Raw genomic sequence first — 13,214 nt, forward strand, 5'->3', positions numbered from 1 at the left:
GAAAAAGAACCAACCAAAAGCAAGCAAATAAAATATCTGACATTAGTCTTAGAAAACTCTAACTTGGCCGTATTCATTGTGTACTCGATATAGGTATCTTCACAAATAGCTGAGTTCATCTGACAAGAGAGAGCGTGCTGCAAGCCATGGATAGAAGAGTGTTATGCCTCATGCGAGCACGAATCCTCCATTGTCATCTACATTTGACGAAGAGAAAAGAAAATTTGACGCTGCTTGGATGGTGTGAAAGTGAGGAAGAGTGAAAGAGATTCGAAAGGAAAAGGACAACAAAGAGAAAATGAAACGACTCTTAACGGATCTTGGCGGAGACTTGCAAAGGATTTTTGATTTGATTAATTTACAAAGAATAGCATCCGCATGTCTTAACCGATGTAGTGTTAAGTGAAGTTAGTATGATTGATGTAGCCACCGTTGATGTGTGCAGATATACAAATGAAGTACAGCATACAACAATGAAGAGTCAATCTACCAGCAACAGTCAATTTATTTACAATGCAGACATGTACACTGATACATGGACCTCTGTTAGACAGCATATATACAGCTATCCACACAGGTTAAACTCCTGAACACACAAGGGCTATTCAAGAATTTAATGAGTGCATGACAGTTACCTGCACAACAGGTTACATGATATATGTTTTTTTAACAGCAAACCTAAGGTCTTTTGCAAGGCACACCTCAGTAAACTTGTGCATGACTACTCTTCACTGGCACTGTAGAAATGAAGTAATTTTAGAGGCAACACCTTTTCCTGAAACCAAACAATCGATAACAAAATCAACTTGGGTAAACTTTAAATTAGTAATAGACCCATTTGATTCATTCACTTTAAACATTAAAAAAGCTGTAACTAGAAATTTAGAAACCTGAAACATTTCTTCAGATTGAGGAGGAAAATGAAACCCCGTTGAGCAGGTTGGTAACACTTCAGGATTTTTCATCCAAGCTCGATGTGCATCACTCACTTTAATCTTATATTTGAACATCTGAAATAATTAAAAAAAATGGGCAGCAATTAAAGAGTAAAGTTTGCTTGATGTACATCACATGGCTCTATTTGTCTTCATTTATGTTAAAATCTTCTTATCATTACAAAATTTGATTCAATAATATTTGTCATTCCAGAAACAGAAAGAAATGCAAAACACCAAAACAACATGAAAATTTAAATAATAAAAAGAAAAAATAATCATTTTTATAAAATGCCAACCTGAGATAAAGTGATAGTAACTTCCTCAAGCTTATCTCCCTCAATGTGCACACCAGTACCCTGGCACACTGGGCAGAGCACAGAATGAATTTTGTTTGTAGATATAAGTTCTCCAGCCTTCCCCAACTCATTCTGATTGGCTCCATTCTTTCTCCTAGACTTGTGTTTCCATTTTGGCTTGACTGAACAGTTCATCATTATTTCATACTCGCAGAGAAGGATCCAGTGTATGAGGCAGGAAATGTGAAATACATGAAATAACTACAAAGTAAAATGCCATAGCACGTTAACTAAAACAATACAGTATGATGTTAAACAATATAACCTCTTACAGAACAAAAAACAGACATTACTAGATAAATCCTAACCATAGAGAAAATGACATCATAGCCATAAAAAGAGAAGCAGAACCATGTTGATTAGATATTCTTACCCCATTCATATTTCTACTGCTGCAAACAAGTTTTCCAGTCTTTGTGTTCATTAAAGCCGCTACATCTTTATCAAGAAGTATCTTTTGCTGACAAATATCACACATTCTTTCAGCTGCTACGCGCTGTTGTCGTCTCAACTCTCGCCTTATAGACTTGCTAGATATAAACCTTGTGTCCAGCAGCTGGTCATCATATCTACCCAAAAGCAAACTTGATGTAGCACTACTAGAGGCTGAAGCAACCTCCCCCGATGAATTGGATTGAATACTCAATGATTCACTTACATCTTCTGGGTCAGAAAATGATTTTTTTCTTTTCCTAGCAGTAGTCTCACTACTCTCCAATTCTTCTGAATGACTAGAAGAGAGTAATAGTTTCACATCATCAAACAGCCCATGTCTACCCAGATCATAGGTATAAGCAAAAGTTATAATAGCAAAGTCATGATCTGGAATCTTGTCTGTGTCCTTGTCAGCAGGTCCGTCTTTCCCCAACCACTCACACCATATTTTAGAGATCTCAGCGGAATCCTTACCCTTCTGAAGCATCCTTGCAGAAAGTTTTCCGATACCGATGAACCTCACTTTCAAATCAGTAATTATACTCTTATGGTACACTCCTGGAATCACCTTATCACAGTTCCCACAATCACCATTCTGAGCATGGATTCCGATTGCACTTTCCCCACAGTTCAACTCAACCCCATCACACCCATAATTGTTGAGTATGTAATTTCCAGTATATTCAACAATAGCTAGATTGTTATCATTGTTGTGACACTCCAACAACTTATCATGCTTTAATTGTTTTTCTTTCTCACAGGGATTTTCAAAGAAAAGAACACCATCATTAAAAGGCCAACGGTTTGGACCCAAGAGAGTAACCTTAGCAGCAGATAACCTCTCAGTGTGAAGACTACCCCTCAAATGATCAAACAACGCTGAATCACTGTAACATGGACAAAGACACAGAGTGCAAAAGAATATGAACCGCTTCCCGTCTTCACGAAGCTCCACATATGTGTGTCCTTGTTCTCTGACATTATGAAGTGTAATTCTAGCCAATCGTTCCCTTAAGCTACTAGCAGTAGTTCTAGGAAGCGCCAATTCTCTCCTTTCCGCCATACAAAATTTTCCCGCCAAAATGTTCAATCTCAAATTGAAAGTCCGTTCCGCCTCTTCTTTTACTTTTACAGACTTGCACTTATTTAATGCCACCCCAAACCGGATAAAAAAGGGTCGCTTAATTCTTTAAAGATGTAAAGACAAAGATACTTTCAGGAATCAAGTAAAACCTAAACACAAATTTAACACGGACAACATTGAAACCCTAAATCTCAAACTCAAGATATTTTAAATTCCTTAAAACCACAGCACAAGAACAGTATCAACAACCATAAGAAACCCTACAGAACTTAGATTTCAAAAGAACTTTTCAGACACCCCAAATATCAATTTCTGAACCACGAATACCGCTCACTTTTACATTTAACTGCGAGTTTCAAGATATCTTTAAATTTCAATTCCGAAAAGAGGAAAACAACCAACTAAAAGCAATTGCAAATCAAATATCAGACAAGAGTCTTAGAAAACCCTAACTTGACATATTCGTCGCGTACTCGGTATAGGTATCTTGGCAAATAGCGGACTCCGTCCAACACCAGAGAGAGCTTCGCAAGCCATGGACAGAAGAAAAGCGTTATGCGAGTACGAATCCTCCATTGTCATCTCCATTTGACGAAGAGAAAATAAGATTCGACGCTTTTTGGATAGTGAGAAAGCGAGGGAAAGTAAGAGAGAATCAAAAGGAAAAATTACAATAGAAATAAAATGAAACGACTCTAATGTCCGAACGGATTTCTAGAAGAATTGCGAAGGATTTTGTGGGATTAATTCACAAAGGATAGCATCCGCACGTCTTAAATGGAATCATTTGATATGGTGTTGAAGGGAGCGTAACAATAAATTTGTTGCCTACAATCCAAGCCGTTGATACTATAATTGTGGTGAACGCTAGTTATGATCACTTTGTAGTTGACTGATTTAGCGTCTATGATAGACGTAGCCAACGTTGATATGTGCAGAGATGTTGATGAACGGCTCAGGATCGATGTATTCACTTAAAACGAAAGCATTAGGGATAATGAAAACGGATCCGAGTTTTGCGTGAGTGAATATTCCAGCATATATCCTTATTAGACTAAACTACAATTCCCCCCCTAAGGATTGCATGTGATTTGATGTTACTTAATTTTTTATTTAAAATTATTTATATTATATATATTATTAATATATATATATAAATAATATATATATATATATATTATTATATTAAAAATAATAAAATATATATATATATATTTTTATACATAATTTTTATGTATAAATGATTAAAATTATTTAATCACATAATTATAGATAATTTGTATATATTATATATAGATGATTAAAATTATTTAATCATATAATAATACATCATTTATATACACATAACATTATTTATATCAATAAAATTATATATATATTTTTTAATATATAATTTAAATACATAAATAATATATCATAATATAATTATATGATTTTGAATTAAAATAAAATAATATTAAATTACACGATAATATTTTTATATACTTAAATTATATATAAAAATATATATACATATAATAAAAAAATTTGCATTTTCTCTTGCTTCGGCAAACCACCCTGTACTCAAAATCTTAGAATCCACCGTTTCTCCCATGCCCCATCATTCCTCTCTTTGGTGTACCTGCTGTCGGCTTTCTCACCATCCTTTCTTATGTTGTGCTCTTATATTTTGTCGAATACTACTTCACTCATTCAAGTCATAAATTTCTTTCAAAATTTTCAGACAATGAAATAATCAGACAAAGGTTTGATTTTATGTGCAAATATATTATGTAAGCTACACATAGAACACAAATATACGTAAAAACATTTTTTTTTCAAAATTATTTGGTGAAAACATTTTTCAAAAATCAATATTTATTCAGTTGGACTAATTTGAGATAAATATTTGACATATTGACCGCATGAGTTTTTTTAAGACTAGTGCACTTCACCGTATGTATGAATTTGTCTCAACACCTTTGTTTTGATGGAAATCTATGACATAGATAAGCAATGTTTTCTCTGTATGGGTATAACACCTTTTTATAGGTGTATAACTTATGTCATAAGTATTCTCTTATAAAAATCTTATAAAAAACATATCTTATAAAATAATTATGTTTCTTAAAAACGATGATTCATCTATATCTAGAGAGTCAAATTTTGCCTGATTCGATTGATAGTCCAGATACAACTTATACTAATAGTCATTCAAGTCTTTGTTCTAACTTGTCACAACTTAAATTGAATATAAAACAACCCTATATTGTTCTAAACGAATTCAACAGATGTATAATTCCAATTTTTTATCACTATTTAATTGACCATCGCCATGTTTCATCCTAGACTTCAACAATCAATCACATAATCATACATACGAAATTTCAAATCATTATCATATGCAAAATACACTAAACCAAATTTTCCAAGTTCATCAAATTATTCAAAATAATCCAAATCCTCCTTGTTATGAATAAAGTCCTACTTACTTGGCCACCAAAGCTAGAATATTCGATGTCGGATTTTCTTCCTCTTTTCTACTTTAAATTGCTGGAAAGCTAACAGTGTGAGAATTGAGTCCTCTTGTTTTTATAGAATTTGAATTAAATAACCATCGGAACAAACATTTGCCTTCGTGAACATTCACCATCAAATTTTATAGAATTAACTCATATTTCAATTATACGACCAATTTAACCTTACCATACGCATATGGGTGTTACAGGATGTTGAGATTAATTTGTTAAAAAATTGTGGTTGCATATATAACATATTAAAAAATTTAAATAAAATAATACTCTATTATATAATAATATATTATTTTTTATACATATAATTTTATTGTGGGTCCATTTAAAATCATTTTAATTAATTACAACATGTTATATGTTTATTTAATAATTTAAAATTAAGTAAAATTTTAAATTAATATGCCAGTATGTAACTCAATATGAATTTGAACTTCAACATATATATATATATATATATATATATATATATATATATATATATATATATATAAACCTCTGCTATTCTCCGATTCTATCCAAGGTTTTTGCTGTGAAAAGGTTCATCTTCTTATTCACCGGAGGTGTTGTAGGAGAGAATTCGATAATTATTGGTTTATTTTATAATCTAATATTCAAGTCTATCTGTTAACATGAGTTCAGAGTGAGAAGTTTACCAGCATCTCTAACTGATCCAAACACAAATTCCATATGTATTATTACAATGAAAACTTCATGAAACTTGTATCAAAATATCAAACTGTTCAAGAAGCCAACATAGATCAATCAACAAGATCTCAAAATTCAACAAAGATATCAAAGATCAACTACAGAGAAAATAGAAAAAAAAAAAAAACAAACAAAATCAACCAAAATCCAAAACAAAATACCAAAAACTGACTCAGATTTTTACATCATAAATAAAAATAAAAACAACTGAATAAAACTCAACGGAGAAGATAAACGACTCATTGAACCTCTACTTTTTCATCTGCTTCACTTTGTGCCATCCTTTCTTGCATGAATCTCCCACAACCTTCACGCCTTTCTTCAACAAGATCTTAAGCTCTTTGGCTCTCTCTTTCATCTGTTGCTCAAAACCTGCCATCCCTGATTCAATGGAAACAAGAGATAACAAAGAAGCTGCGCTGAGGTTTTTTTTTTTTTTAAAAAGTTTTACGCTTGAAACAAATGAGAGGATTCAAGTATATAAGAAGCAGTTGTTTCAAACAGCGAAGATGAGTGGGATCCAACGCATTGGGGGATACGTGGCAGAAATCCAACGGCGCACATGAACCTTTGAATGGGAAAAGGGATGAGATAATGTTGAGATGAACAGAGGGAGTATTTGTAAACAGGTGGACCAGACTGTCACTTTTTCGTGAAGTGAACTCGTGAAGAACAAGCGCAGCTAATTGGGCCCTTGTTACTTCTAATGGGGACCACTATGTCTCTTCTGGGCCCACCACTGTATTATGGATGGACAAGTGTCCTCTTCAATTGGCCAATTTTTCAAAATCTATAAAAGTCTAACGTGTAATTTCTCAATTTTTTATATATAAAATAATTTTAATTACATACAATTTTCGTATAATTTTATATAAAAATAATAATATATTATTTTATAATTAAATATTAATTTATTTTTTTAAATTATTTAATTATATAATAATATATAATTATTTACATATAAATTATAAAAAAATTATATACATAACAACACTAATTAAATAATATTTAAAATTTCTTAAATAAAAAACTCAAGCGTAATTTGTTATTTCGTTACTTAAACAAAACCTTTCTTCCTTTCTTTAGAAAAAAAAAAAAAGCTGATGTTGGAAAAGTATAACGGTCATTTTCTTTTTAAAATTAAAATAAATAAAAAAACGAAAGAGATAGGTCACCTAACCGTATAAAAAAAATTATCACCCATATTATACCGTTTTTTATATAATTTAAATAAAATTATATCCAAAAAATTAAAATCATATTAGATAGATGTCATCTGTTAAGATCACATTGAATCACACCAACACTCAGAGAGGTGTGATTTTATCTTCTTGTATTTATATAATATAATTCTTTTAATTTTAAATATTAACTCACACAAATGTGATTTGATTGAATCTTATAAGATTACGTCTTTCTAATATAATTTAGGTTGTTAGATCTAATTAAATTACTTGTGATTATGAGTAAGGTTAATACAGTAATTTCACCAAAATAAAGTAATATGATTTATTTATTTATTTATTTATATTTGATACCATGGGATGACTTTTTCCATTAATATTTCAAAGATTGAGAACAATTTTCTCAAAGCTTATATGAAAAGCAGTTTTTTTTTTTTCTTTCTAACGGATAATCTTATTTAAATCGAATTAACAAATAAAACTCCAGGAACAATAATCTCTTGCATATGAAATTTTTTTATTATCACCCAAACAATTTTTTAGAGATAAAAACAAAAATTTAGCGTGAAATTAATCATTATTATTTTTTATAACGAAAAATTTTGTCCAAATCGAATTATTACTTTTAGGATTGAACTAATTATACTAAATAAGATAAATTTTAAATTTAGTGATTAATCAATAATTATTAGATTAAATAAATCAAAATTTAAAATTTGATATATTAACAAATAATAATTATTTATCGTCAAATAATAACCCATAAAACAACCGTTTGTGGCAGTCCCACCAGGCAACCACAACCTCCAGCTGGAATTGGATATGACAGAATTTAAAAAAAAAGAAACATGATTGGAGGAGGTTGGTGTCACAGAGAGAATGAGTTGGGGTGAAGACAGGGAACATGAGAAGAATAAATCATTCTGTCTCCTTAAAATCACCATTCATAATTTTGTTTTACGGACCCCACAGCCTAACCATCTTCCCGAAATTGAATTCATTACCATTTTCAGAATTCGAATGTGCCCTAGCTTTACTGTAAATACTTAGAAAATAATATAAACAATTTCTTCTCAATGCCTCCTCCCAAATCAATGCTTTGTTAAGTTTGGTGGATTCTTCTCCTTTAAGAACCCTTCCATGATTGATCTTGTAAATGCATGGGGCCTCCCTTATTGTCTTCTTGAATAGAAAAGATTAAAAACTAATACTTCTTTGAAAAAGCTACGAGTCCATGGAAACAATAGCAACTGTTTGGAAAAGCTTACTCACATTTTGTTTTCTCAACATCCAACTTTTGTTTTGAGTGAAAGGGGCAGTAACATAATATTTTCTTACCACAGTTTTGTGTTGGATTTTTTCTTTTTAACAAGAAACTCACTTATATTGATTCAACAGATAAAACCTTTAAACACAGTGATCAGACCTATAAGTCAGAGTTTTACAAACGTGACAAAAGCTCAAACTTAGGCATTCTCCCTGAAAGTTCAGTGTTTCACAAATTTTGCTAACCACTACGTCAGTTTGTGTTAGATTTTGGTTTGGCCCAAAAAGGTTTGCACCCATGACTATATAAATCAATTGATCCACTAAAAAATTGCATTATATAAAATGAAGAGTGTTATGTGCACAAATAATACTACGTCATCATGTAATTAAGTAGTATAAATTTAGAGATGAAACATTGTATTCAAAATCTTTTATTTTCAAGCATTGTCTAGTCCTCTCCATTTGCCCAATGCAAAACAAAGACTAGGGGAAAGATATTATTATCAAGCAAAAGGGCCTTTCAAACAAAATATAATGTAACCTACAACGGTACATACAAATCAATGTGCAACTAAATTCAAACTCATCCAGAGATAACAAAACAAGTTCAATAATAAAAGTACCTTCAAAGCACCTGAAACCAAATCCGAGATATTCAACATGTGCCCTTCTTTTGCAAGAAGGGATCCAACAATTCTTGATTGACATATCAAAACTACGTTGTTTTGTTTCAAAGAAAAAATAAAAAATGATTTACAGTTTGGTTCAGTTTAACTTCCAACCAAATCAAACTGTATACTGTTTTTTCATTTTCTCAACCCAAACCAAACCAAACTATGAATTTTTTGCAATTCAATCCAGTTTTATGGTTTAAACTACTTTTTTTGCACATTCCTAATAATAATTAAGTTAACAAATAAAATTATTATTAATTTAGATAATCTAGTATTAAGATAAAAACCTTATTTTATGTACTTATCAAATAGAAGTTAAATAATAAATAAACTTAAAAAAACCTAAATCAAGCAAAATTAAGAATAGACAACAAACAACCACAACTAGTCTCCACTAGAATTGTCGACCCAAATGCCAATTCCAAAGTTGAGTATGCCAACAAAAGAAAAAAATATACTTAGGATAAGACATTTAAAATTTTCCTCATCTTACTAAATGATACTATTATTGTTCACATTATATGAAATCGATCTTTCTAACAACATATAATATTTCATCATTCGAAATCCAAAACAGTAATTGGGACAATATCTATACAAGAAAAGACAATTGTACCAACTCAAAGTTTGTCAGAAACTTATCCACTTTAAACTTTTATATTGAATTTAATCTTCTCTGGGCTTCCATTTCCTATCCATCTGAGTTTGAGATCAAACCTTGTCACCTGTTTGCCTAATTATGGTAAAAAGAAAAACGAGGAAAAGGATGAAGAGATTTATAAATTTTGTCACATATAGAAACACTAAAATCGAATGAGGGCTTGCAACGAGGCAATTAATCAATGGTACAGAAGTTGTTTTAATTTTTTCTTGTCTTCAGTCACTAGCAATTCAGAGAAAACCAGTGAAGAGGGAAGGACTGAATTTACAGAAAAGCTAAAAAGTAGAAACTGCTTCTACAGTCTAAGCTTGTGAAAATGAAACATCAGATAAAAATGAGGACATGCTCATGCAGCTACAAAGCAAAGAATGAAGCATTGCAGTAAACTGACTTGGAATTTGCAATGAACACATATAATGTCAATATCAAAAGTGAGTGGTGATATATTCAAATCAAAGACATGAAAAAAAGAAAAGAGTGAATTAGAAGAATTAATGATCGACTGAGATACGGTAATAATCATGACAGCATTTTAAGAAAAATAGGCCTTTATTAAGCAGTTTGGTTGATAGAGAGACAAAGAATTTCTACCTTCTCATTGATCCTGATAGTCCAAGCATCAGTTTTGGATGCATAAATGGGATCTCCAACCATGTAGGTCTGTGGGTGAACAGAATTCCTCAGGAGTGGAACCCTATCAGGAGTATAATCATCATCACTATCATAATATCGATCTGGTCCAAGAACTTTTAGTACCATGGCCAGGAGAAAAGATAGTCCCTGCATTTGAAGGGCATGGTTGAACTGCAATATAAGAATCAAAGAGATGCGGAAGCTAATGCTAAATTTAAACATTTATAATGCAATATAAGAATCAAAAGATGTTCATCAAGTGAGGCAAAAGGAATGTAGATGAAGCATTTTCAAGCAAATAGCATACAAACCAAATGCCCTTACACATCACATATTGTTATTTGTTTACCATCTTTTTCCACCTCATCGAAATGGCATCCCAAATTAGTATCACCACTAAAAAAACAGATGCAGATCTAGCAAAAACAGATATAATTACAGCAGAAGACATTGATCAAGGGAAGATTACTATGGGACCTAATAAAAACTAAATGACACTCTTGGGATCTATGAATATGGTTTAGCATAAATCATTCCCAAATGGGCCATCATATACAATTAAAGCGCATACTGCAGCTTTCATGCATACTTAGCCATTTGTGCAGCCATGACATCATAAAATATTCAAAAATGTCTACTAATCCTGCTAAATCCTACTAAATTACTAGCAAGATTTATTTACTAAACAATTTTAACCAACAAAAACATGACAGAAGGGAGGCACAGAAAGAGGATACCTGTACAGAGACAATTGACAAGCCTATCCATTTGCAGAATAGAAAATTTGACCTGATAAAATCTTTAAATTGGGTAAAACTACCACTTGGATCCTCTGGAAGGTCCTGGTGCAACAAGTTCAGAATATATTAATCCAGGCCTGACTTGTTTATTCTAAGAAAAAAAAACTACTCACTTAAATTGTCTCCAAACACCATGAGAGATCAATAAAATTCAAATCAATGAATGATTGAATATGTAACATACCTCCTCCCAATCACGGTTCAGAAATACATCAGCAGTCACCACGGCCTCCAGCATAAGAAGCAAAATAACAAACAACATATACTACACACAGTTAAGTCAACAATGAAGTCGTAGGTCAGATTCTAGAAAGTACAGCTCCATTATACCTATACTCAGATTCAGATTCACTTAATACCTAAGCTACATCAAAGGAACAACAAAAATTAAATCCCCATATGCATAAACATATTTAAAATGAACATAAAAGGAAATTCATATATATTTATACAAATTAGGAAAAGGATACTAAATAGAGGCAGCAACTGTTTACAGTTTCTGCAGCAATATGACCTGAGCATGTGATAACACACAAAGTGACCCCAAGGCCAAGGAAAGTGTAAATAAACCTGTAATACAAGTGAAATTAACTGTTTGAAGTATAATTCATAAATAATAAGTTCTTTTACAATAATTATTTTAAAAAACAATAATTTGATTAAAAAAATTTCCTCAACTAAAACTATGTACAAATAAGAAGTATCTACAACCAGAAACCCACACTTCTCTGAATGATAATGTCTCATAGTTTCAACTCACACAGACACAGACCAACTTCTTAATTACCACTGTCAATCCTTTAGAAAAAAGACTGCAATATATATGCAGTCTAACAAAAGTGCATTTGAAAAAAAAATCTATTTTTGCACATTTTATTTAAAGAGAGACAAAGGAAACATGTTTCACAAAAGCAAAGCATTTGGCCCACTAATCCTTCCCCCACTGCCACTTCCATTGCAAAAGGAAACATGGTCCACAAAATATGAACAATAAACTTAAACAATTATTAACCAACAATTAAACCCTTAAATATCGAAACAAACAGAATTACAATCTTCAGAAACCAGTCGAACAAAAGTCAGGAAAATTTCAACTAGTTTGCTTAAAAACTCTGAGAATAATCAAATTCTAGTTTCACATTATCTTAATATATCCTTCTCAACTTCCAAATGGTAAAAAATCAATAAAAATCAACTAACTCAAAGTATCACATAACAAAACACAAAAGATATCTTCTAATTCTATAAAGTACCGTCAGCCAACCCAGATCATAAAGCATCCACCAAATCTGAAATCAATTTCCTAGCAACCAAAACACAGCCACAAATGAAATAAATCTAAATAAACAAAAGAAACATACCATGGAGCCGAACCATCGGTATCATCACCAAAGGGGGACTCACCCATCTGTTTCTGCCAAACCCAAATCAACCACATGGCATACAAAACAACAGCAATTCCCACCATTCCCATCACCGAATTCACCATTTTTAATAACGACTGTATGCAACTTTTCACTATTCTTGCCATTTCTCGTTGCCCCAAAACCCTAACCCAATTATCAGTTAATGTTAAGAAAAAGGACTTGAGCAAAACCGCTGCAGAAAACAATGAACCAGGTTCCGGAGTGTCGAATTCAGCCACAACAAGAGTTGTCGGGGTTTGGACCAGAGTCACCACCGACTCTGATTCGTGGCTGAATATCGATTTTAAGGTTCCCACTTCTTTTTTTTCCAAATACTTTGTGGTATTTCTGTTTTCTTTTTCATCGAATTTATCTTATATTATTTATAGTTAAAATTAAAACCGGTATTTGCTAAGAAGTTCATTCCAGTTAAAACAAATAAAACATTATACAAAAATAATATTCGAAAATTTTAATATTTAATATTATTTTAAGTTTTCAGTTGATTGACAGGTTGGGACATTCTTAAAACATGTTTTTTTTCCAGTTGTATAGG

The 13,214-nt window shown here is 31.7% G+C and overlaps 2 protein-coding genes across 2 annotated transcripts; both read right to left on the bottom strand.

The window, feature by feature from the left end:
* Window positions 1–487: 487 nt before the first annotated feature.
* Window positions 488–3,571, bottom strand: LOC123196462. Its single transcript, XM_044610508.1, has 4 exons — window positions 1,668–3,571; window positions 1,235–1,495; window positions 891–1,010; window positions 488–775 (listed from the first exon to the last, which is right to left on the bottom strand). The coding sequence occupies exons 1-4, from the start codon at window positions 2,790–2,792 to the stop codon at window positions 722–724; spliced, it is 1,560 nt and encodes a 519-aa protein (XP_044466443.1). The 5' UTR covers window positions 2,793–3,571; the 3' UTR covers window positions 488–721.
* A 6,051-nt stretch (window positions 3,572–9,622) lies between these two features.
* On the bottom strand, window positions 9,623–13,064 carry LOC123195631 (tetraspanin-19-like). Its single transcript, XM_044609447.1, has 6 exons — window positions 12,614–13,064; window positions 11,723–11,822; window positions 11,437–11,517; window positions 11,190–11,294; window positions 10,411–10,599; window positions 9,623–9,891 (listed from the first exon to the last, which is right to left on the bottom strand). The coding sequence occupies exons 1-6, from the start codon at window positions 12,781–12,783 to the stop codon at window positions 9,880–9,882; spliced, it is 657 nt and encodes a 218-aa protein (XP_044465382.1). The 5' UTR covers window positions 12,784–13,064; the 3' UTR covers window positions 9,623–9,879.
* Window positions 13,065–13,214: the final 150 nt, after the last annotated feature.

The sequence above is a fragment of the Mangifera indica genome, chromosome 14, assembly GCF_011075055.1.
Source record: "Mangifera indica cultivar Alphonso chromosome 14, CATAS_Mindica_2.1, whole genome shotgun sequence".
Taxonomy (NCBI): Eukaryota; Viridiplantae; Streptophyta; class Magnoliopsida; order Sapindales; family Anacardiaceae; genus Mangifera; species Mangifera indica.

Coding starts and splice junctions, on each gene's coding strand:
- LOC123196462 (XM_044610508.1), bottom strand. CDS start 2,792: ATGGCGGAAAGGAGAGAATTGGCGCTTCCTAGAACTACTGCTAGTAGC. Junction 1,011..1,234: donor TTACTATCACTTTATCTCAG/GTTGGCATTTTA, acceptor TAATTATTTCAG/ATGTTCAAATATAAGATTAA. Junction 776..890: donor AATCTGAAGAAATGTTTCAG/GTTTCTAAATTT, acceptor GTTTGGTTTCAG/GAAAAGGTGTTGCCTCTAAA.
- LOC123195631 (XM_044609447.1), bottom strand. CDS start 12,783: ATGGCAAGAATAGTGAAAAGTTGCATACAGTCGTTATTAAAAATGGTG. Junction 11,823..12,613: donor ACCGATGGTTCGGCTCCATG/GTATGTTTCTTT, acceptor CTTGTATTACAG/GTTTATTTACACTTTCCTTG. Junction 11,518..11,722: donor ACAGTTGCTGCCTCTATTTA/GTATCCTTTTCC, acceptor AACTGTGTGTAG/TATATGTTGTTTGTTATTTT.